General features: G+C 40.2%; 1 protein-coding gene across 10 annotated transcripts in view; it reads right to left on the reverse strand.

The window, feature by feature from the left end:
* The window catches only part of inpp4ab (inositol polyphosphate-4-phosphatase type I Ab), a 67,653-nt gene that overhangs the window by 20,460 nt on the left and 20,559 nt on the right, over positions 1-26,634 (reverse strand). For 4 of the 10 annotated variants that reach the window (XM_049479183.1, XM_049479182.1, XM_049479181.1 and 1 more), the window contains exons 2-16: positions 24,488-24,684; positions 21,332-21,376; positions 19,942-20,060; positions 18,383-18,499; positions 17,967-18,046; positions 16,967-17,078; positions 15,385-15,475; positions 13,087-13,234; positions 11,942-12,072; positions 11,410-11,514; positions 10,402-10,510; positions 6,963-6,980; positions 5,533-5,719; positions 3,469-3,684; positions 2,544-2,688 (exon numbers count right to left, since the gene is read on the reverse strand). In XM_049479183.1, coding sequence (XP_049335140.1) covers positions 2,544-2,688; positions 3,469-3,684; positions 5,533-5,719; positions 6,963-6,980; positions 10,402-10,510; positions 11,410-11,514; positions 11,942-12,072; positions 13,087-13,234; positions 15,385-15,475; positions 16,967-17,078; positions 17,967-18,046; positions 18,383-18,499; positions 19,942-20,060; positions 21,332-21,376; positions 24,488-24,578 — 1,714 coding nt within the window. In that variant the 5' untranslated portion in view covers positions 24,579-24,684. Of the gene's footprint in view, positions 1-2,351; positions 2,689-3,468; positions 3,685-5,532; positions 5,720-6,962; positions 6,981-10,401; positions 10,511-11,409; positions 11,515-11,941; positions 12,073-13,086; positions 13,235-15,384; positions 15,476-16,966; positions 17,079-17,966; positions 18,047-18,382; positions 18,500-19,941; positions 20,061-21,331; positions 21,377-24,487; positions 24,685-26,634 lie in introns of all 10 variants that reach the window. The other 6 variants (XM_049479179.1, XM_049479178.1, XM_049479177.1 and 3 more) reach the window with 3 other exon arrangements.

Consider the following 26,634-nt stretch of genomic DNA (forward strand, 5'->3'; position numbering starts at 1 on the left):
AATGACTATCGTCCAGTTGCACTCACCCCCATCCTCATGAAGTGCTTCGAACGACTAGTCATGCATCACATCAAGTCTTTGCTCCCCCCCTCCCTGGACCCCTACCAGTTTGCTTATCGGTCAAATCGCTCGACCGATGATGCCATCTCCACTGTTCTCCACTCAGCCCTCACACACCTAGACAAGAAGAACACCTATGTCAGAATGCTGTTTGTTGACTTCAGCTCAGCATTCAACACAATCGTCCCCCAACAGCTCATACACAAACTGGACAGTCTGGGGCTGAGCACTTCACTGTGCAACTGGCTGTTAGACTTCCTGACTGGAAGACCACAGGCAGTGCGGGTTGGCAGCAGCACATCCAGCATCACCACACTGAACACAGGGGCTCCCCAAGGATGTGTGCTGAGCCCCTTTCTGTTCACTCTGCTGACCCACGATTGCACACCAGCACACACCTCCAACCTCTTCGTCAAGTTTGTGGATGACACGACGGTGGTGGGTCTCATCAGCAACAACGATGAGTCACACTACAGGAGCGAGGCGAGCCGCCTGGCCTCCTGGTGCAAACACAACAATCTCTCTCTGAACACAGAGAAGACCAAGGAGATTGTTGTGGACTTCAGGAGAACTCACACACTGCACACCCCTCTGTTCATCAACGGAACTGCTGTGGAGAGGGTGAGCAGCACCAAGTTCCTGGGTGTGCACGTCACAGAGGACCTCTCCTGGAGCACCAACTCAGCGTCACTGGCCAGGAAGGCAAATCAGCGTCTCTACTTTCTCCGCAAGCTGAGAAGAGCTGGAGCCCCCACCCCCATCATGACCACCTTCTACAGAGGGGCCATCGAGAGCATACTGACCAGCTGTTTCACCGTGTGGTACGGGCCTGCACAGCATCCTGCCGCAGGACCCTCCAGAGCATCGTGAGAGCAGCTGAAAAGATTGTTGGCACCTCTCTCCCCTCCTTTCAGGACTTGTACAGCTCCCGCCTCACACGGAAAGCCCTCCGTCTGGCAGGAGATCCCTCCCACCCACTACACAGCTTCTTCAGCCTGCTGCCATCAGGGAGGAGACTGCGGAGTCTCGGGGCGAGGACCAGCAGACTGCGAGACAGCCCCATCCATCAGGCTGTGAGGATGCTGAACTCTCTTCCTGCTCTACCCCCCATCCCAATCCTGCCCCCAGCACACACTCACTCAGCATCCTGACCCCCCACTAATACAGTACTGAAACTCTGCACTACAATGCACAAAGTACTGGTCCCTTCCAAACGGACTTGCACTACACAACACCTGCACTACTGATATACTTGCACTGTCAATACGCACTTTAATTCCACTTAATTAAACTGTGAACTTTAGGGACTTACGCACCCATTCACTTTACCAGCCTTAAGCTATATACCATATACCGTATTTGCACTACTGTTATTTACTCTTTTTACTGTCATTCCATCTCAATCACCATCAATATTGCACTATTGTCTTACGTATGTTTATTGTGTCTTGCTGTATTGAACATATAGTGTCTCCCACTCTTTTATATTATAATTATATATCTATTTTTACTTATTTAATTATATTTATATATCTATTCCTCCCCCACACCACTGCACCTTGTTTTTGTCTCATGTATGTCTATTTGTGTCCCTGCTGTATTGTACACATAGTGTCTCCCATTCTCCTTTATTATATCTATTATCTGTACTTGCTGTAAAATTGGGAAGGAGAGTAACGTCATTTCAATTCTCTGTATGTCCTGTACATATGCAGTATTGACAATAAAACTACTTGACTTGACTTGACTTGATACTTTATTATCCTGCAGTCATGTGGGTGGCATCCTGTGGGGTCTGATCAAGGACTAGAGGACAAGCAACACAACTGTGCAGCAACAGATGAGTTTCTGTCTCTGACTTTACATCTACAAGGCTGAGCAGCTAGGTCGAAGACTTTAATAGAGTGAACAGTGAGTGAACACAGTGTTTAAAAACTCATCCACTAGTACCAACACAACACCACTAACAAACCACCACCATACCAGTGTCACTTCAGTGTTTAGAATGATCCACCACCCAAATAATAGTTGCTCTGTGGTGGTCCTGTGGGGTCCAGACCGTTGAAGAACAAAGTCAAAGAAGAGGATTATAAAGTATGCAGAGAAACAGAAAGAACTCTGTTTCTGAGTCTGTAATTATAGAACTAGAATTATAGAAGTGTCATATGTGAACACTGGAGCCGGCAAGATAGTGAGTGTAGAAACAGGGAAGTGGTCATGGTTTCAAGACAGTACAAAAGAAATAAAAAAAAAATAGGAGAGAGAGGGGTGTGAAAAAAAGTGGGACGTACAGAGTTGTGTTTCTGCATTAGGGGGGCATGCAGGGTTCAGATCAGCAGGTGATGAAAATGATGATGATGGAGATGACAGTGAAGATGATGATGATGAGGGTAAAGATGAAGGCTGGTCCACTGAGGTGGGGGAGGGACACTGGTCCATGCAGGCAGGATTAATCCAGAACGCTGATCTGTTCTTCAGGTTACCTTTCTTAGGGGCGCCGCCCTGCGGGTCAGTCTGGAACATGTCCTCAGAGCTGCTACTGCTGCGGAGCCGCTCTCTCTGCAGGAGCTTATCCACCCGGTGAATTATACACTCCAGACTCTTATCCACGTTCACCCACACCTTCTCCTGACCAAAACACAAACAAAGAGAGGAAAAGTTATTTCTGAATCATATCGATATCAATGTTCAAATTACAGTTGATGGATTAGTAACATAGAAGACAGAGAAAAGATGAGCAGGACTTTGTACCATGAGTTAGACCAAAATTCTGCCAATTTTCTCCCAGCTAGAACTGACCCTAGGATTTGTTTGATGTAGCCATTTGTTATCATAGGTTTTTAAATAGCTGCATATTAAGAATCACTGGACAACTCGACACAACACCCCTTTTACACCTGGTCCCCTCTTCTGATTATTAACTGAACTGTATCCTGATTTTAGCCATATGCATTAGCCATATGGCCATCAAATGCAACTCTGGCAGACAATTTCTCTAATTTTACAACAATTTTTACTGGTGGTTCAGTTTTACTGGGTGGAGTTTTGGTTGTTCTGGGAGCCTCTGGAAGTAGTGTTTACACCGTTTAACACCGTTTATTTCCTTCATTTAAGCCTATGTGTCTGAACTCTGTCACATTTGATGCACACACTCTACCTAAAACTTTTACTCAGCAGATTGTGATCTTGCTAATTAAAAATAATCAAACTACATGGAGTTACTATATATATATAGCCAGTCTGCAAGGCATTCTAAAATTTACATTTATTCGTTATTCTCCCTCCCACAAATACAAGGTAGTTTTTTAACTTGTAATCATCAATAATTATAGAATATTAATGTGATTAAATGATGAATTGACACAACTAGATGAAGTATCTTCACCAAGTGGTCGGTGGAGGCCTTACCCACTCCTCTTCGTGCCAGTCGACATGTAAGGAAGAGCGACTGTTTCGACCACTCCACTTGGCCAGCAGTGTGTCCTGGTCATTCCGCAGCACCACGTGCTCCAGGTCGGCTGATGGGGAGCTCTTGGAGGCGATGTACTCGGGCCGGGCAGCATTCAGGGCCTGCACAGCTGACGCCAGCAGCTTACAGTCGCACACAGTCACCAGCTGTCGTGTCTGAGAGAAGGGGGTGGGAAAAGAGATGTAAAGAATTGTTTATAAGTCCATACAAATTAAGAGCATAAAATAGATCTTCCAATAATACACACTTTTTATGGTGTCAGAGACTGTGAGAGTTATTAGTCAAAACTGTCCACAAGTGACTGCCAAGCCACTTGTCATTACTCTGTAAAATATGTTGTAGTAGAACAATGATGCCAAGAAAAGTGTGCAGTACAGCAGACAGATGACAAATTCCATCATTTTGAATGTACTGTGCTGGTGTAAACACAGTGTCAGCAGCTGCCTAGGATTTTCTGCTCTCCCATCAGCCATGCCAACTTCAGTTAGACTAAGAATCATGTGCCTTAGAAATCAATGACTTACAGTTCACCTTATTATCCTGCTTAACAAACAATAAATAATTCTATAAACTCTTCAATACAAGACATAGCGAACAACTGCAGAATGTGGGACATTGCCATTTAATCAACCTTAGAGCATATGCAAGGAATGCAAGTGCTGTGCAGGTCTGTATTGAACAAACTCATTCAACAATGTTAGTGGAAAATGTAAGCAAATCAATAGCTGGTTCATCCACCTTGGCAGCAACATCCTAAACCAGGCACTTCCTGTAGCTGTGGACCATACTTGCACATCGATCAATTTTAGCCCAATCTTTCTGGCAGAACTGCTTTAGCTTCATCACATTCCTTTAATGCCTCTCGTATCTCTCTTCAAATCAAACCATAGCATCTTTACAGGGTTGAGATCTGGGCTCTGACTTGGCAACTTCAAAAGTCAGATTTAGTTTTTCTTAAGCCATTCTGTTGTGGACTTGCTCTGCTGTTTTGGTTCATTGTCCTGTTGAATCATCCAACTTCTATAGAGTTTCAGCTGACGTAAAGAGACTCTCACATTATCCTGTAGAATTTTTTTTGATACACTTGGGAATTTATCATCCTCTCAATGATTGTAAGAGGGCCGGGCCCTGATGCAGCGCCTTTTTTTTTTACACTTGATATAGAACTGCATGTTTTTTCCAAATGGTATGATCTTAGTTTTATCTGTGCACAAAACATTTTGCCAGTACCATTGTAAACTTCAGGCATGCAGCAATGTTCTTTTAGTAAGCAGTGGCTCCCTTTTGGTGTCCTGCCATAGACCCCCTGCCTGTTCAAGGTTTTATGGACTGTAAACTCATGAACACAGATGCTAGTCTGTACCATCATCGTCTCCAAATCTTTGGCTGTCACTCTGGGTTGTTTATTTACCTCATAGATTGGGCTCCATTGTGCTCTTGGGGTCAATTTGACTGGGTGCCCACTTCATGGTAAAGTAACCAGAGTCACAAATTGTCTCCAGTTGTAGATTGTTTGCCTTACTGTACAGTTGTGAAATCTATGAAATCATTTTGTAACAATTTCCAGCTGTACGTAAATAATCCTCTGAAAACGCTCGCCAAAATCCTTCATCTGTTGTGCAAACTCAAAAGGTTTAATTGGTTTTTATCAGTCAAAGTAGCCCTAGTCCACACCTACAAACTAACAACTGACTACAATTAGCATTTTTTAAGAAATTTAATCAAGGGTTCACATACTTTACTCACTATCACTACGCAGTTTTTATGGATGTTCTCAATGATGACATGAATGATTATATTTCGTTTTCTCTTTATATTTTAGGTGGATTATATTTGCTAATACACTTGGATCAAGTTAAGATCAGATTAGTGCTGCACAACATACCAATAAACTGTCTAGCATGTCAATATTTTTCAGATTTTTACGCCTAGTTTTAAAACATGTTCATCGACTTTAACCAATCAGAGGAAAGAGTGTTCTTTGAAGCATGCAATGTACCCACCTTATCTGCCAGTATGGTGAGGGTTCTCTCCAGGCCGTTGGAAGAGCGTTCTTTAGCGGCCCTGGAGAGGCGCTCAGCGTAGTAGCTGACCTGAGTCTTCAGAGTGTTGATGTGCGAGATGATCTCTTTGGCATGGACAATGTCCTGAGGGATGTATACGATGGACTGGGAGCTGGTCAGAGAACTGCTGCAGGAACCAGTAAGATCACAGAGTTAGGCTGAGTTTAGACACTTTAGTTTTCAAATGACCTTTATCATTCCAGGGGACTAATCTAGTAATCAAATCTAAGGTTTTATTGCAGTATAGATCCCAGCCAACACATTCATATGGGGTCATCACATGGGCTCTAAGTGGGTTTGTACATGTGCTGTAACTGGGACCCAGATGGGCTCTCCAAATGGACCCCATTATTACTGCCCACCCAGATGGGGTCCATGTGTAACTCCTCCAGGTCCCGTCACTGACCCTAGTGGATGTCCATATGTAGTGCCAACATGAAACCTTTTGAAAAAATATTCTAGTTGTCATTTTGGGCCACCCATTCAGACCCCACATGGGAATGTTAACTGGGATAGCACTAAAAAGGGGGGCTTGACATTTAACAATACTAGAACCCTTAAATAACATTACTAAAAGTTTTTTATCAGATATTTAGAAGAACCATTTAATCAAGCAATTAACCTTTTAAAGGATGTACCTCTCTTCAAACGACTCCTCATGCATGTGAAATATAAGACCTATTCACACCTGGTCAATTCATATGCCCTTGAGTATCAGGATGATATTTTGATAAGGCTGAGGCATAAACACTCATTGTCAAAAAAGGGCCATTGGGTCATCTTTAACGTAGTTTACAAGAGAAGATACATTTGGACATGAAGGCATAAAGGTTTCACATGCTGTCCTGCAGCCCATTTGCCCACAGAAGAAGCAGATGGGCCTGTAGATCCTGCACACTGATATGTTCCTAAAGCCGGCATTGCAGCTTGTCCCATAAATGCTCAACTGCAGTCTGGCAGAGACATACAGCCTGACTAACCTGATAGAATTTCCATTATCAAGTTTAAAGTATAAAAGCATGTGGTTAATATCTTATCGGGACACAATCCAGACACAAGGTCACACGTCATGAGCAGGTGTAAATGGGCTCTTAGTCATTATTATTAGTTATTGATCCTTATTGATAATTATAATGTGGTTAAAAGGTGGAACGCAGTAAACAGTGTTTGCCAAACAATGTGTGGATGTGTTTACACTCCAGGGAAAGAACAAACATAAAAAAACACAGATACATATGTGTGTGTGTCACACACACACATACACACACACATATATTGTGTGGACAGTGCAATAAAATGCTGGACCCATGATAAAACTTCATGCAGACACAGAAAGGACCAATTACGGAACTTAAAAAAATGGAACTCACCATTCCTCCTCATAAATGCTGATTAGAAAACAAAAAGGCGATTAAAGAGCCAGAAATTAAAAGAAAAGTATTGAACTCTACAGGAAACAGATGCTAGGAGTTTAAAGCAGCTATTTTTCCTGGAAAAACAGCATGTAAAAGCAGCAGCCCGAAAACTAAAACACAGCAATGGTAGCACATAAAATATTACATACTCATAGGCCTGTCACGATAACCAATTCTGTTAATATATTGTCCCAGAAATACCTGTGATAAACAATATTATTGTCATTTTAAGACTTAAGATTTATTCCATTATCTCTAGTAATATTGAGGTAATTTTGATAATGCAATTATTGTGACAGGGCTACATACTGGCAAAGAAATCAGAATAATCAACATGCAGTAAACTACAATACAACTGCCAACTGCTAGAGATATATATGTACATGAAAGGGCTGGGAGGTTACTTGAATCAATTTGATTAATCAAATTACTGTTTTATTGCAATTTTCAAAATAGGATAATCTGAACTGTACATCTTTACTGAGATACCCTCTGGCAGCTTCTATATGTAGATATACACTGGCTGTGACCAGAATGGTTCTCTACTCCCTCATTAGTGTTGTGCTATATAGACACTATGTAGTTCACTAAGTAGCTGTGAAAACAGGAATGAATTCGGACACTACCTCATCATTATCATGCGCCAGCACCGGTCACATAAACACACACACACGTGATTGGTTGAGCCCTGTTTATAACTCCATAAACACCCTGAACTGAGCTCTGAATTAAAGTTAGTGAAGCTCTGAGCTGATCATGGAGTAATCTCTCTTACATTTACGCTGTTTACAAATATAATCCTGACACTAAGGAAATACATGGAGAAACATCCGAATTAACAGCGTACACTCACAATGTTGCCAGGTTGGGTGGTTTTATGCCAAATGTGGAGCTGTGTCTGAAACTGACTGGAGGAAATGCTGTGCTTTGATGGGAGGACAAAAAGTGTTAAAAGTTTGAAAATTGAATTCTGTGTTGTAGTTAGATAGCTAACCTTGCAGGGAGAGAACGAGTCCTGCTGATGGAAATTTGAATGAGTAGTGTTTGTGTTAGAGTACTTTATTTTTAGGTACTGTAAGCTAATTACTTTTCTTTGGTTTGTGTGTCCCATCATACAATGCACAAAACACATAATACAAACATGCAGATAAAATATTTAAAATATTGGTAGTGAGAATCACAATGCATTCTGGGACACATTCAGGTTTTTTTTTTGTGTTTTTAGTGCCCTAAATTTTCGAATCCACCCTTTTGATTCGGTCAATTTAAATTGTTCTGCAGTTTACAAAAAAAAAAAAAATGTTGTTATATAAGAACTTAAAATCTAAATCATAATTGAGAATGCCTTATTAATTTTAATAAATATCGAGAATTATTTTACAATATTGCCCAGCCCTAGTACATGATATGTAATGAGGATGGTCAAGCAGGGTGTACAAAGCAAATCCACTAAAGAAGTTTTCCCTCTATGGCTACTACGTTCACACTGCAGCTGAAAGTGGCCCAATTTTAATCTTTTTGTTCACATGATGTGACACAGCTGTATTATCTGTGTGGTAATGTGAACAACAAAAACACTGAATCTGATATTTCCAATTCTGATTTGAAACACTTCTAAAACATATCTGATTTGTGGAAATGTGGATCAGTCTGAACAGCCAGATTAGAATCCATTATAAAAAATGGTCATAGATGGGCAAATAGAGGACAGCAGTGAGGGGTTCAGTGGTGAGATTATGAGGTAACAGAGCTCATAAATATTTGGACTGATGTCTCCATTGCAATAATATTAGAAGGCAACCATTCCGTGTTTCTGATGAAATGACTAAACGCAGCAACAGGAAGGTGCTGCAGCAGTGTCAAATAACTAAAAGCTTAAAGAACCAAGAAAAGACTAAAAAAGTGTGTGGCCGAATAATGTGTTCTTTTTAGAGCTTGAATGCATTCTCTGTAATAAGTCAAGCTGAAGACACTGGAACTCCTTGATAGCTCCTGTGATGCTAAAGAAAATGAAACTGAAACTTCATGTGAAGCATTGCTCTTCAGTGCATGAGGGTCAGCAAAGGAGTGTGAACTGTTTAGACCACTGTCAGACACAGATCACATTAAAACAGCCTGAAAAAAACTTCACCTTAGGTAAGAAATTTAGATTTGAACAACTTTTACCTGCTGTGTGAACGTAGTCTAAATAACACTGTGTCTGATGAGCAAAATAGTGTTCAGCAGTTATCTGTTAAATGGAACGCTGCATGTTAAGGTCAGTAGCTGTGAATCTGAAACCTGCTGATGTTAAACCACAGCAGTGCTGAGTGGGCAGTGTTTAGATTTAGATGGCGTGCAGGCAAACGCCAGGGTCTTTCCCAGGCAGAGGAAGCAGCAGGACAGTTTTTACTTCCTTCCTTCCATCCATCTCTCTCTCTCTCTCTCTCTCTCTCTCTCTCTCTCTCCCATACACACATACACACAGAGACAGACACACTATTATTTATACTTTTTGTTGATAGTAATTGTTTCTATGACTTCCACACCACATACACACATAATCCTTAACACTGTACATACCTCTTTAAATTGTATTAATGGCTATATACGCAGTCTAGTCTACACAGTCATGTTTCTAAACTCACTTTCAATCTTATCAGCACCACTGATATTATAATTATCTCTGTAGTTAGCGTGTGTTGCTCTGTTTAGATGTGAAGGGTTGATCAACCACAGTAGCAATGCAGAGAGTGCCCCACATACTTATAAGCACATCAGTTCACTACCAGTGTAAGCAGACAGTTATCTACACTCATACTACACTCAAGACCAGCCTCCTATCTGTTTGAACAGGGAGAAACCAAAATTATAAAAGAAAAAAGCCCCTTTTCAGGTAAAAAAAAAAAAAAAAAAAAAAGGCCCTAATTGTAGAGAGTGCAGAAATAAGCAGAGTAACCACATCTATGTTAATCAGGCTATAGATAGTACCCGTTTATTTACCACTGAGTGGTTTTATATAGGTCTCTTATGGGTTATATACAGATTCTATTAATCTCCCTAATTTATCTTCTCCAGTAGAAAACTGTTCAGTTATTATTAGTAACACATTCATTCCACATACCACATTCACCCTTTTGTATAAATGTAAATATGAGTAAATAAAAAGGTTATTAAGCTTAAGTACAATTAATATTGTTGTGAATAGAATTTAGGTAATATTAGTGTAAAGAAAAAATCTTTGACAAATTATAGATAAATAATTAAATAAATCAATAGATTAGTAGTTTTAGCATATTCATCAGGGACATACCTATTTTTCTTAAATTTTATGTCTATCACACACACACACACACACACACACACGCAGTTAGTACTGCATTGACAGGCCAGACTTAGCTTCACTTTCACTTACTGTTTCTTGGTATCCTCGAATTTCTGGATGAGTTTGCGAAGACCACTGTTCCTAAAGCCCAGACAGTGGGCTGCCGGAGCACCGATCGTAACCACATCGTAGGTGTGATCTGTTTACAACACCATCGCACACACAAAACAACACAAATTAGCTATATATAAGCTAAAAGTAACTAACTCCAAAGGGAACCTTTATAAAGAAACATTATTGTACTTGTAAACATTCCTGTACAGTGATATATGTTACAATTTTGTCATACTGCCCAGTACTAATGTAACCAGCAAATTACATAACTAGTTTGGATGCAGGTGATCTCCTGGCCCTCAGTTGGCACTACTTTAAGAACAGGCTGTGCTGACTCTGCACTGGAAATCACTGCATGAGCTCAGGAACACTTCAAGAAATCACTGTTTGTAAACACAGTTTACCTTGCAATCCATGAATGCAGATTAAAGCTGGATCATACAGACAAGAAGCCATATGTCCCCACAATCCAGAAACGCCACTATCTACTAAAGGGCCAAAACTGTGTGGGCAAGTGCTGCCTGAGGGCCAGAAGACTAAAGATTCTCCCTCTGGTATGCTCTGTTTATACCCCACCAGGTGCCTTTTGTTGCCTTGTCCCAACGTTTTGAGATGTGTTGCTGCATCAAGTTCAAGATTAGCTGATGTTTTTGATCTGGTTAGTGCCAAGATCAACAGTTTGTTTTCATGTGTCACACATCCATAAGGCCTCTTTTGGGGTGCAACTTTACACAATGCTACATCACCTTTGGTCTTCATTACAGGAACTTTTACAGCCCAATATTATGTTAATACGGTCCAGAGACATTAATAAGGGTCCATTAGAACTAGCAATAGTGTCATATTTTAAATGAACTACTTAATAAAATATATAAGTTATTTCTTTAGGAGTAATAAAATACGTGATAAATAAAAAGTAATTTTTATTTTATTATTATTATTATTATTATTATTATTATTATTATCAATAGAAGTGAAGTTTACCGAAGCCTGACTCGTCCTGTACTCTCATCCTCTGCACGTGGAGGTTAGTCGGCATAAACTCCAGCTTCTTCTCTGCTTTCAGGTTACTCGCTTTAAATAACGGCCCTAAAACGAGAACAGAAAACAAAATCATGTTCAAGAGCTGTCTAGATAATAACAATAATAATAACACTGTGCATAAAACCTTTCAACCGTTTTAAACCAAGTAAAATCTTCTTTCTGCAAATGTTTAATAAACAGCAAGTTTTCTTTTGCTTTATTTAGAGCAAAAATACATTTACCAGTAGGCTATTAAACTTATATAAACATGACAATTACAAAAGCCCTACGAATAAAAATACAAGCCCTACCAAAAATAAAAACAGTATTTTGTGTCTGGCTTTCAGTCTATTGTTTAATTTTGTTTGGTTTTAGCACAAAAAATATTTAAACGCATCCTTAAATATGATTATCTTGTCTTGACCATAGCCACAAACTACTGGTAGTAAACATAATACAGTTTAACATATAATTAATCAGTCCATCTACACACCTTTATAATCCTGCAGGTCTCTGAGGGTCTCCTGATAGGTGAGAATGTTGCTCTGGTACTGCGTCACTATCTGCCTCCTCAGATTCTCCCAGCATGGAGATAACTCCCCCAAGTCCTCCAGCTCACACACCCTAAACACAGAGACACAGACAGACACAGGGAGACAGACAGACACAGAGAGACAGACAGACACAGAGACAGACAGACACAGGCAGACAAAGAGACAAAGCAGACACAGGCAGACACAGGCAGACACAGAGACACAGGCAGACACAGAGACACAGAGACACAGGCAGACACAGAGACACAGGCAGACACAGAGACACAGGCAGACACAGACAGACACACAGACACAGACAGAGACAGACACACAGACACAGATAGGCACAGACAGACACACAGACACAGACAGAGACAGACACAGATAGGCACAGAGACATAGAGACACAGATAGGCACAGAGACATAGAGACACAGATAGGCAAAGAGACAGAGACACAGATAGGCACAGAGACACAGACAGACACACACAGACAGACACACACAGACAGACACACACAGACAGACACACACAGACAGACACACACAGACAGACACACACAGACAAACACACACAGACAAACACACACAGACAAACACACACAGACAAACACACACAGACAAACACACACAGGCGTTTAAGAGCTGATTTAGACCCCTTTGTCAAACATGACTAAACAACAAGCAGCACAGAAAATGCAGATTCTTGCATTCACTAAAAACAGTGTGTTTAAATCAGAGAAAAATAAAAGGAAATCAAGCCACGGTCTCCTGGTCATAAAAATGCTGACCAGATAACACCTCACAGCTTACACAGGGGTAGGTATTCCCAAGTCATCCTAAAAAAAATATTGATTTACATAATGCTAGCCCGTGACTTTTGGTATATCAGTGAATAAGAACCATAAACTAATGTTACTAATAATAATTTAATAAATCAAAGCTACACACAGTATCTGTCACCAGTTAGCATGACATGCTCACAGGGATCCTAACAAGATTAGCTAAACAAACGACTTCTTGCGTACACTGTAAATTCGTACCTATCTATGCTATATCTGACAGGATAAGATAAGTGATGGTACTGCTGCAGATGTGTAGTGGTACCTGGCTTCGTCCTCATCTAGCAGCAGTTTGAGGAACTGGCGTGGAACGTTCAGCGACAGCACACTCTCAGCCATCTGCTCCAGAATGCGCAGGTGATTCCCGTCAGTGGTGGGAAAGCGATACATCCGGGACATGGTTCCCCCAAACACTACAAAACACAGTATTTAGCGCTTGAGCAACTGGTGTTCTTTCTGGTACATAAACTGAAAACATTTTGGCTGTGTTAACACCTGGCATTATCAAGCGCCCTGGTGATCTGATCAAAAAAGTCCAGCACAAAGAACAGGTGTGAAAAGAATACAATGTGTCAAGGAAAAACATAATTCAATCACTCAAACTGATCACATTTAGAGGTGATTAGCAACGCATATGACCACACTATTACTGTAGTGTGAACGCCAAAGCTTCTCAACGCGTCCCTAACAGAAAAGCCCCGCCCACATTAACTGTATCACTACAACTCTTGGATTGTAGGAAAAAAACACTGGTTATCTGACCACGCTACAAAAACAAGGTGAACTTAGAATGCTTTACCGTATTTTTCGCACCGTAAGGCGCAATTGATAAGGCGCACTATCAATAAACGTCTATTTAATAAGGTGCCTTTTATGTGCCACTATTTAGGTCTCTCCACACAGTGTACTGTAAATGTTTAGTTGGTGAGTAAAGTGTTTCCGTTTATTTACAGTTATCTTAGATTTACAGATGTCCACTAAAGCTGGAGCATTAGCATTAGTGGCTAACCGCTAACGGTTAGTAGCTAATGCCACCCGTCAGAGCTCTGAACGGCCAAAGAGCTAGTGCTCAGTGCAGTTAGCGGCTAATGCTGCTCCAGCGGTGCTATCCGGGGTTAGCAGCAGGCTACAGACTGATGATACTCATCAGGATCATGATGTCAGCAGACATGAACAACGCAGTGCATTGTGGGATTTTAGAACATGAATACTACAGCAGAGACAGGCTGGTGGCGTGGTTCGGTTTTGTTTACTTAATTTAATGTACAATACAATGAAATGGTCTCCAACTTAGAAGCAACATGGAGGATCACAGATCAACATTACCGAATGTGGTCTAAGTGAAACACAATTATAAAACACAAAAACAATAGCCTTACTGTTTTACACTAAACCACCATAAAACATTTCATAGCAGTGTTTTGTGTAGGTTAGCTAGTCATAACTTATAATTTAAAGCTATGTTAGCTAGTTTTAACTTATAAATTAAAGCTAGGAGAGCTAGTTATTTATAACTTATAAATTAAAGCTAGGTACCATGTTATAACTTTTCCCATTTCATTCACAAATAGAACAGGAACCTATGAAGGTCATGCTGATTAAACTCCTGTCTAAACACTGGGCTCTGTGGATGTTAGGCTGTGTATAATTTAGTGTGCTGGACCTGCGCCAACATAAACACTGGCTCTCGGATCCCAATTACAACAGAACTCTCTGACAAAACCCAGGGATAACTGGAATAAACACACAGGAACACTTTTACAGGTAATAGTAAAAGAAATCTCAATACCAGGAAAAGCTGTGGCTTCTGTAGCTAGACTAGCCCAAATCTAATAAAAAAAAGCCCAAATCTAATGAAAAAAAAACCTTCACACACACACACATCTCACATTTCTTTAAAGGTCTCCTTCCACCCAAATCCATTTTTCTTGTTCTTTGTATAATACTACAGGTCTCTCTGAGTTGTATATGCACGCTGCATATGAAACTGTTTCTCAGCCTTCCATGTCTGCAGGAGCTAGTTAAAGAAAACTTTTAAAAATATGAGCTGGTCAGAGAGACGTTAGGGTGTCGACGCCAACCAGATGAAAAAGTATTCCTGGCCTCGCCCACTTTGGCTCGGGATCACTTAGAGGCCGAGCTAAAGCCACACAGCACCGCTGGCTCAGAGCTACAGGAGCATGGCGAGACAAGTTCGTTCCAGTGTTATCTGTTTACATTTGTTGACTTCTCCAACTACCAGGTTGAAATTAAAACATGGATCTGTACCGTCGCGACGATTGATCACCATCTTACAGCCTGTAAGGTAGTGAGGGCTTCATAACGTTTCTCGGCTGTGGGGCCGCTTGAGTCTGATAAAAGAGTGTGCTGGATGTGATGACAATGACATCCAAGGTTACTTTCTTAAAAGGGCAGGGTTATCCCAAGATGACAGGGTGAACAGAAAATGCTTGGACATTTCATTAAACAGATCAATTAAAATGCAAATGACTGAATTAGTAAAAGACATCTTTAAAACCTATGAGAAGACCAAATTTAAAGACAGATTAAACTTTTTGTGTACCTGATCGCAGAAAGGTGTCTTTACTTAAAGATGCGTATTTGGCTCGAATTCCCATCGTTTCTGTAAGACTTTCATCCACAGCAAGAACAGTCTATGGAAAAAGGGGCAGAAATACACATTAAGAGGTTTGATGCTATAAGAGAATAATTAGAGGTAGGTATTAGATTGTAAAAACGTGAAAGAAAGACACTATAAAGACAAAAGTTTAGGGACACCTGCTTAATGCTTGTGGGCTTCATACTCCCTTAGTCCACGTCTTATATTAGGGTTCATGTTTCATGTAGGTTCATGTTTATCTAGTCCTATTCTATAAGCAGTACTTCTCTACAGGCAAGATAAGCTGTGCAGACAAACAATGGTGCAACTTAATGTAGCTGAATGTCCACAAACATTTGAATATATATATCGTCTATATATTCTGACATCAGAATCACTTAAAACCAACATAATGAAAAGTTATGATTTATCATTTATGTGCAGAAACTATTTGTTTATATTTGTCTTTTTTTCCCAGTTTAGCCTCTCCTTCCTGAGCCCCCTTATTCCTTTCGCTAATAGTGTACAGGTGTGATTGCCAAGAAAAGGTTCATTTCTTAAAGCTTCATGTGCACACAAACCGTCCTGCTGGCCAAAACCTTTATTGTTATCACATCTGCATGTGATTGTCTCCTGGTTGTTTTGCAACAGTGCCAGTATAAGAATAATCACTGCCAAGAAAATGTATAAAAACAACTTAATTTGAGTTTGTTTTATTCATTCTTACATCTAATCTGTTTGTGATGTGTGGGTAATGGTAGTAAATATCTATTAATATAGTAAAACTTATCAGTATAAATAAATAAATATAATAGGACACAATATGTTAACATTAAAACTGTTGTACTGGTTATGGCCATTTATTTTAATTGAGAAATAATGTTTTTTCCACTGTACTTGTCCTCAGTCTATTCCTCTTTTTTAAATGACCTCTCAAGCTTTGGAGAACACTCACACATTACTGATGAGGCAGGGGCCCACAAGTAACCCACAGCAAGCTTGTACATGCGCACAAATTGGTCCAAACTCGAATCACTTCCTGAACCAGCGAGACCTCAGACATCATCAGTGACATCTTTCTTCCCTTTATAACACAAGCCTTGATTTTTCGACACACGCTCCGAAGCCTAGGCACAGCATGACCCATCACTACACTCCATGTGAACTAAACTCTTGTGATTTATTTGAATTTCTACAGTGGTATGTAAACTCTTAAAAATAAATCTTGAACTTTCTAGATTGGAAGCTGTAGGGCCTATTTCTTTTGGGGTTTGTTTTATTTTTTTGATTATAGAGTTGGGTCATGTTTATTTTCTTTTCTTACTTTCTTAAGGATAAGTTAGTTTGAGCTGACATTATCCCTGAAGAAATGATCCCTAAAGAGATTATCCCTGAAGCTGAGACTAGTATCTTTGTGTGTGTGATTTGTCTGATGGGATGAGGTTTTGGAAGGTTGTGGTGGCCTACCCCTAGACGGGCTGTAACCGTGATGCACTGACTGAAATAAAACAGGACACATGTGCACTGTGTAAGCAGACTGACTGACCCTGCCATTGATAGTGCCGGGTAAACAGGCAATCGGTGCCCTCTGTTCCCGCTTCTCCTCCAGCTGCCAGGCGGTGATTGTGATTTTGCCAACACGCTTATTGTCTGCTGAGCTGAAGTACAAACACAGAAAAACAACAAATTTATTAGGCTGTTTGTGAATTTAAAAAGTCCAATATGATACTGGTTAGAACATGTTTACACAGTGTCACTGACAGAAAGCACCAGGCTACAAACTGCGATCATCTCCACGCCCCCTCACCTAAAATATCGTATCTCTGTGAAGTGAGTAAATTGTTTTCCATTTTAGTAAAAGTTTGTCATACTGAAACCAAGGCAGAGGTTCATGTTTTGCAAGTTTATTTTAAATATAATATTTTACTTCATGCTAGGTCTGAGCATATCATTACATCGATATATTTGATACTATTTCCATACAAGACATAAAAATGACAATATTATAATATAGCGCTTAAACATACACTGCCAGGCCAAAAAAAAAAGATGCCACCAAAAAAAAGGTCACACACACTAATACACTAATATTTCATTGGCCCACCTTTAGCTTTGATTGCTGCAGGCATTCACTGTGGCATTGTTCTAATTAGCTTCTGCAATGTCAAGATTTATTTCAATCCAGTGTTGATGATGGTAGAGTTTGACCACTGCACAAAGCAGCCCTACTCCAGCACATCCCAAAGATCATTTGTTTAAATGTTTATGTAAAAAATTGTATTAGGGGAAAAATTAACCGGGTTACTTTATTTTACCATATCAAACACCACACTCGGGTGCAGTTACCTGAGTCAGTAAAATATCAAGAAGGATCTTCTGTTTTCCTTTATCTCAGTGATAAACGCAAGCCACATGTGTGCTAATATTTCCCACTTATGGAGATTTCAGCCTGCTAATAGCAAGTGACTGGGTGGACGGCATATAGAAAGTATTCAATTTAAATTAATTCTAATTTAGTTATAGTGAAAGTCTGAGCATGGCTGTACCTGAGTGGAAGCTGCAGTGTGTGGTTCTTGTCCTGCAGTAGTTCTTTTACTGGGAACATCGCTGAGCCTAATAAATACATCTATACAGAGAAAAAACAAAATTATGATGAAGGCAAGAGAAAAAGATAAAGACTGACATCTTTACATGCACAAGCACGGCTAACAATTAGTAGAAACAGAAACAACAACAAAACTCCAAACTCCCGATTGTATAGCAAAACAAATAAAAAAACGGACTCAAAACAGAATATAGCTATTATCACAATATATATTTTTTGTATAATTATAAATGACAATAAAGCATATCCATATACATGACAATAATAAAATACAGTTATTATCAAAATATATAGAATTTTTTGTTAAGTGTTTGAAATGTCCAGTATGGCACATCCCTATACATGAGCGAAACTCACCGTGGCCTGTGAGCGATCTTTTACGTCATACACAGAGAATTTAATCTGGGTCTGCTGGTTGATCATTGAGTCCTGGAAGAACGCCACACTGCTCAGAAACATGGGATTAGCCGTGCCCTGAAACATAAAGGCCACAACAGTGAGTGAGTGAGTAAGTGGAAACATTACATTATTTAATTTATATTCGACTATTTCATCTAATTTGCTTATTGTAGTGTATCGTATTGTAGTTTAGCTTATAGTTGCCACTGAGTGTCAGTTGACAATGAGTGAACACACTGTTTAAAAACTTCAGCAGCACTGCTGTATCTGATCCACTCGTACCAGCACAACACGCACTAACACACCCCTAACAAGTCAACTAGTGTTATTGCAGTGCTGAGAATGTCCAACCACCCAAATTATAGCTGCTCTGTGGTGGTTCTAGTTAAGTAAACAAAACTGTAATTCCAAAAAATATATATATATATATTTTAATGTTAAACAAGCGCTGAATGTTAATCTACAATCTTTTATTTTCTAAAAACAGTTTATTTGGGTGAGCAAAGTGTTTTTGTTTATTTGCAGTAACCTTAGACTTCCAGATTTCTACTATAGCTGGGTGCAGCCACATTACCGGCTAACCACTAGCGCTAACTGCAGTTAGCAGCTAATGCCGACCGACCGACAGCGCTACAGTAAGCCAGGGCTATATTAGCTAGCGGTTCGTCCCTCGTAGCTTGGTTTAACACGGTGAGCATGTAGGCTACAGTCGATATACTCACCTCTAATCAGCAAAAGAACTAGCACTTAGCATGGCTAGTGGCTAATGCTGTTCCAGCAATGCTTGCCGGGCTTAGTAGCAGGCTACAGGCCGATAAAACTCACCTCTCAACAGGTGAAAGAGCTAGCTGCTCCTTACAATCTGACTGGTAAAATTCATACATAAGGCGCACAGGATTAAAAGGCACTGGCAATGTTTGGGAAAATTTAAAGATTTTAAGTGCACCATATAGTGCGAAAAATATGGTAATAGGTATGGAAGCAAGGACGTGGTTAAAATTTTATGAATGATTGGTGTAAACACAGATTACATTACATTACATTACATTACATTACATTTGGCAGACGCTTTTGTCCAAAGCGACTTACAATAATGAAGTACAAAAGTAATAGGAATTAAGATAAACCATTTTTAGATAGGGCTTAAAGGAGGTCGAAGGGAAATAAAGGATAGAGAAGTGAAGGAGGGGAAGAAGGAAATGGGGTTAGAAGTAGTTACTGTGTTAGAGGTGTTAGGAGAGTAAGAGCTCTGTCTTCAGGAGTTTATTAAAGATAGTGAGAGATTCTCCTGATCTGGTAGTGGAAGGTAGTTTGTTCCACCATCGGGGAACTCTGTATGAGAACAGTCTGGATTGCTTTGTGTGAATGTGTGGCAAAGCGAGGCGACGTTCATTGGAGGAGTGCAGCGGCCGGGAGGTAGTGTAAGCGGCCGGGAGGTAGTGTAAGCGGCCGGGAGGTAGTGTAAGCTATAGATGTATCCAGATGGCACTGAAATAATGTTGGGAGTAACATATTACCTCAATTATCTCCGTTTGTGCGTGTTTGGTCCAGAAGGCCTGAGGAGGAGTGGTACAGCTCACAGACACAAAACTGTTTGGCTTACGGTCCAAATTCGGAGTAGTCAGCTCACTGCAGGCTACACACACACACACACACACACACACAGGTCAGGACAGGGTGAAGATTTTCCATAAAGGGTCCAGTATACACAAAACAGACACAGCTGTTAATAACCATATGGAGTGGCTCCAGTGGAGCAGGTCCGAGTGAAGATCGGATCAGACTCTATTTAGATTTCCAGAAGGCATTTTGAGAAGTTGAGACCCCCACGCCAACACACACACATGGTTCCCTATATGGCTAAAACAAGGAACATCTCTTAACACTTTTCAAACCTTAAAAAAAAAGAACACCTTTCAACACAGTTTCATGAAAAAAAACTCCTAAACAAACATTCATTAATAACATGAAAAAACACATTTTAAATGCTGATGGAGTTCATGATATTTATAATTACCACTGATTTTCTAAATATACTTTGTTCTGATTCACAAGGTACCAATTCGACATTGATTCCTTTAGGGATATTTCAGTTCCAGTAACAGGTTTTAGTTTGGATATAAAGGGATTTTCATAGATCTAATGTTAAACAGGATCGGACTCTAAGCCTATATTCAGACTGCAGGCAATTCAGATTAATTTCTCAAACCAGATCTTTTTACATATCTGTCTGCATTGTTATTTGTAAGTGATGAGATCAGATTTGTCTGTCCGGGCATCACAAAGTGCATTTACATGGGTTGCTGTGGTATAGAGTTTGGCATCAGTTACTAAGCTTTGCTGCAGTTCTTGGATCCCCACACTTCTATCAATCTGGATTAAATTAGGTCTTTGTTTGTTGAGTTGTGAGTGACACAATAGACATGCACAAATCTGTACAAATCTGATTAAATCACAGTTTAAACCACCTTCAAATGTGGCTTGGAATGATTGTGTGACGATTTCATATAGTTTCTGACTGTTTACACAAGCAAGAATCTATCTGGTTTTAATATAGATACTATACCAAAAAATCAGATTTTGGCTGGCATCCTGAACATAGCCTACTTGTTTCCAGAAGGAATTTGGAGAAGTAGAAATGAAACACAGAAACTTTTAGCTTAGCACTGCCACACACACATACCGCCTCACAGCTGCTGTGGAACAGAAACACTTTGAGACACAAGCGTATCCATTAGAGCCTCGAGGTGAATTTAGAACTCTGTACAGTGTCGGACAGCAGATGGACAGAAGCCAGAGCTCGCAACTAATGGCTAAACAAATGTGTGACTGGCTGCAACCTCTACGCTGAACCAGAAAAGGGAAGCGTAATTTGGGGGGTGTAATTTGATAAAATATAGCACTGACCAATGCTGAACTCCAGCACAGGCTCATCCGGATCCTGACTGTTCCCTATAAGGAAAAACAAGGCATGTCTCATTACACTTTCCAGAACAAGGAAAAAAAAAAAGAAAAAAAACAAACAAACAAACAAAAAAAAACATTAACCAATCTGAAAACACCTCCCTGTGGTTGATACCCAATACCAATTTTATACATTTCTTTCTATTCGGCTCTAAAATAAAAAGCTGCGCACAAACTGACTTTAGCAGCTGAAAAAAACAAGCTGTGCAAGACTAGGCTAACCTAGCCATAGCCATTTGTTGTAGTAAATGTATGATTAAAATTGCACTGCTGACATTAATGTTTGACTAGCTTAAGTAGAGCGTTAAAACTGAGCTTTTTAAAATCATTTTCGGGCTGTTTAAATAAGCAAAATTTGTTTAGAAAGATGTTAATTGACACTGCAAATCTGAAGAAAAAAATATTTATTAAGAACAGCTCTCCGAAAGTTTAAAACATGAACAATGGGAACAATCATCCACAGGCCTAGACATCGGTAAATTAGGCAACAAGAAAGTCTAAATGACTTTTGTTCCAAATGACAATTGTTTAGTTTAGTAGTTTAATATGAACAAGTGGAGTGTGCACTGCGCACACTGCGTGTAACTTTTTTAAAACAAAGTTTGATTTATTAATTTGCTATATTGTGTTTATCACATCAAAAAAGACTATTTTCTTGAGCCTGACCCAGCCCGAGGAAGAGGGTGGGAATCTAAACTCTAATTAGTATGACACTTATTATTCCCTTTAAGAGCCAGGTACGCTCTGACTTTGGGGATTGGTATTTTAATGGTTCCTCAGCAGAGGAAACTGGCCTGCATGTAAAGGTGCATGAGCAGGTTATTTATGGGAACAGTAATGTGATTTTATTTGGTATTCTGTTTATTGTTGTTTTAAAAGTTTGTGCACTGTCCTTGTCCTTGTGTAACAAGCAGGGGAGTGTACGCACATTAAGAGTGCACAGCACGCAGTGCATCACCAAAATAGCAATGCAAGTTTCAGGGTTAAAATCAGTCAGTGGAGCATCCGTGTTTTCCGTTGCTAAGAATGGCAATACACCAGAAACCACACCTCACCTCCAGTGCTTTATCGTGATATATTGTTATTGGGATATAAAATGGCCTGTATTGGGGGGGGTGTATTAATGTGAAACCTAACCTAACCTAACTGGCACATTAATCTTTCAATGTTTGTAGGTACGTACAGTCTCATTCAATGCATTTTCTTTATTTTCATGACTATTTGCATTGTAGATTCTCACTGAAGGCATCAAAACTATGAATGAACACGTGTGTAGTTTTATGTACTTAACAAAAATGACCTGGCCTCCACAGTCACCGGACCTGAACCCAATCCAGAGTGAAGGCAAAGTGGCCAACAAGTGCTAAACACCTCTGGGAACTCCTGTTGAAAAACCATATCAGGTGACCACCTCTTGAAGCTCATTGACAGAATGATGCCAATATATATATCAGGGTTTCCGCCACGTTCATTTCAGTGCGGCGGTCCGCCACGCCTTCGTTCTTCCCCGCCACCCTTCGTGAAAATTCGGAGCCCGGCGTTTTTCCCGCGCTTGATCAGCGTTGCCCCGCCCTCTCTCGTTTCTGACACTGGAATTTGATCATCTCGACAGGACACCGGCTGTCAAACTGGACAACTGAATCCGAGGTATGTGGCGCTGAAATGATGTTTTTTTATATTTGTGAACAAGTTGTTGAACATTGTTCAAGGGTTATATCGGTAATATGTTGTAGACGTAGCCTACACAACACGGCTGGTTTCGCATGTTGCATCTATTTCGGGAGGCTACAGGTGAGGGCTTCTCTAGCCGTAATTCCTAAACGCACAGCTGTGTTCCAGTCCTGCACATGTAGCAGGGTGGCCGCGGGTCCTTAAAAAGTCTTAAATGGTATTAAATTTCATTTTTGTCAAATAAGGCCTTGAAAAGTCTTATTTTGTCTTAAAATTTCAACCAAAATGTCTTAAATTTGCCGGAGCTAAATTTAGGGGGGAATAATTCCGTCAGCCATGTGTGGAACTTCGGGGGTGGAAATCGGTAGTTAGTCATGCAGTGCCAACATAACGCGCGCGCGAGAGAGAGAGTGTGAGTATAGGACACAGCGAGAGAGAGAGACTGAAACATAACGCGAGAGAGAGAGAGAGAGAGAGCGAGAGCGCGCAACATAATGCGCGCGCGAGAGAGAGAGATGAATTAAACAGTGATTAAACAGCTTCAACTTACGCAGGTGTCCACTCAGGCTCACTCACCTGGTGGAGTGAAAATCACGCTAGGTTTCTGCTTCTGGAGCTGTCATAAAGCAAGGGGGGAGCACCTGGCTGCGTGCATGCGCATCAGTATTAATGGACCTTCAGTCCTTGAGTTCCCATACCAGAAGGCCTTTGAGCTGTTCTTTAAAAAATCCAGGAGGATTAAATGCTCTGAGCCAGCCTGCCAGATGTGCCACTGAATGTGGCTGGGTGATATACTGTATAGAAAACATGTCTGTTGTGCCCTTTCTCCTCTGTTATGTATAATTTAACATTTTGTGTTGCACACTTTTACGTTTACCGTATCTGAAAAAAGAACAATAAGGATTTATTTTAAAGAAACCTACTTTTTGCAACTTTTTGTTTTAAGTGGGCATTTTTCAGTGACAGTTGGAAATAAAGAAAATAACTGGAAACATGTGTAATTGTGTTATATCGTGATATCATTAACGTGATATAAATTATCGGTTCCCAACCGGGGGGTCCTGCCACCGCACCTTCAAGGAAATCCTGGGGGAAACCCTGTATATATATATATATTTTTGTTATTTTACCCTTTTTTGTTAAATAAAAAACTCCATGTGTTCATAGTTTCATAGTTTTGATGCTTCATTGAGAATCTACAATCTAAATAGTCATGGAAATAAAGAAAACGCATTAAAAAAAGAAAAGGTGTGTTTAAACATTTGGCCTGTACTGTACATTCGCTGTGGATGACCTTTGCAGTATTTCTGTAGCTTTTATATTGTTAATTTATTTTGATTTACATTAAAGTTCATATTGGAACATTATGGGGTGAACTCTGGCTTTATTTGTAACAATGCATTATGATGTACTGCAAATGTAACTGACCTGCCAGTGCCAGATTCAGCATCTCTGAGGAAATGTCCAGCGTAGAGGCCCTGTACACAGACCACGGCCGCTGCCGCTCCTTCGTAGACATCCTGAAGGGGGGGGGTGTGTGTTTTTAACCCAGAATTTAGGAGAACTGGAGCCACACACACCCGCCCAACCACACACTGGTACAGGGCAGGTCCCTGCTTAGATGACTGAAATGACACACAAGAGGGAAAGAAACTTAGATTAAAATATGGGCCAAGACAACAAGAGAGGAATTCCCACAGTAGTTCCTTGTATATTTCCCTATCAAAACAATCTGCAACCTGAATCCAGAGCATTTCAGACCGATCCTGCCTAGTTCAGTCATGAGAAAATGATCATCATGATTTTAAGCTGAATAAATCAAACCCCACTTGGCTTGTAGAGTAAGCTGAATGTACCCCTGTGTGGAGAAAACAAAACAACAGAGCACAGCAGATGGTGTCAGTGTGAAGGCCACTGTCCAACACACTCCTCCAATATGCACTGAGTAATCTAGAGGGAATCATTGGTCCACTTTTGGATGCTGACAAACACCTTGGTGAACAGACTGAGAATTTAGCACATTTTCATAGGAACATATTTTCATAGGAACACAGCATATCTGTAGTTACACAGAAATTAAAAATAAGACTTTCACTTTAACAATTAAGGAACTGCTCACACACTGAAAATAGGCTCCAATGCAACTGGGGTTATCCAACCGGTTGTGATAAAATTTACACTTCCCCATGCCTAGAGTACAGAGATAACATAATCAAGTGCATTTAAGATAGTCACAGGAATGAAGTGCTGTGTGAGTTTACTGAACATGTTTAGCATTTTTAGCATAAGTGCAAATTTTAAATATCGAGGAAAGCAACACATTTGGATAATCCAGTCTACAAATCGATCAAAAACATTCCAAAGATTACTTACTCGACTCACTTACTGTGCTCTTCGAATTTATATTCTCAATGTGTTGATTCGAGCCTTGGTTAGCTGATTTAGCTCAACTTTAAAAGACTGACGCTTTAATATTTGGCTTTGGTTTGATTGATTAAGTGTACAGATTTCACCTAGTTAGTGACCCAATAACAAACTAAACTTTTTTCAGTTTTAAAATAACCCAGAACTAGACCGACCAACCTTTACAACCATTTCAGATGAAATGACGGAAAATTCATTAATTCATCGTCAAACTTGCTTAATCAATTTCGGGTCGCGGGGGAGTCAGAGCCAATTCCAGCAATCTTCGAGGGGTTGGTAGGATACACACTTGACCTGTCCATCGCAGGGCAGACAGACACACACTCACACCTAGGGGCAATTTTGAACACCTCCAATTCACCTAAATGTACAAACACCACACAGAAAGACCCCGATTGACCCAGCTAAGGATAGAATCAGGACCTATTTATTGTGAGGTGACAGGCTTCCCCCTGCAGCACTGTGCCGCCAATGACTGAAAATTCTAACACAAAATGGAAAGAAACAAACTTTTGACACTTCCATGCAAAAACCTTAATGTTAAGCTGACTTTATTCTGTGCCAAACTTCACAAAAGGTACCAATATAAATCCTGCAAAATTATTTGTATCTGTTTACACAGACTGTATTACACTGATTTTAACAACATTATTATTTCTTCTCCTTTAAAGTTGCCATTTTGGAGAAATAAGGTTTCGATGTGAGTGTGTCTGAAAAGATCTTTCCAGAATAATTTGTGAGCCATTGGCCATATTGCTATGACACGTATTTCCTTCTTTATGCAGAGAGGATGATGAATATAGTGCTGCCAGCCCACAGCACCCCCTCTGACTCAGACATGAAGCAGAGAAAAGAAAGCAAGCAAAAAAGAGAAAAAGAGAGGAAAAAAAAGAGCATTAAGGGTAGCACATCATTTACATATGCGTGGAGGGGTGTGAGTCTAAGAGATAGCAGAGAAGAGAGAGAGAGAGAGAGAGAGAGAGAGAGAGAGAGAGATGGCCCATTTCCTGCATGGACGGTTATAGGCACGTGTCCGCAGCAGAAGAACAGAACAGTGAACACTTGCTCTTGTTTCGCCATTCATTTCCTTTCAATCGTCCTCTTTCTCCATTTTTCCAATTACTTCTGCATTCACCTACTCAAACATAAGT

The sequence above is a fragment of the Astyanax mexicanus genome, chromosome 5 (genome assembly GCF_023375975.1).
Source record: "Astyanax mexicanus isolate ESR-SI-001 chromosome 5, AstMex3_surface, whole genome shotgun sequence".
Taxonomy (NCBI): domain Eukaryota; kingdom Metazoa; phylum Chordata; class Actinopteri; order Characiformes; family Acestrorhamphidae; genus Astyanax; species Astyanax mexicanus.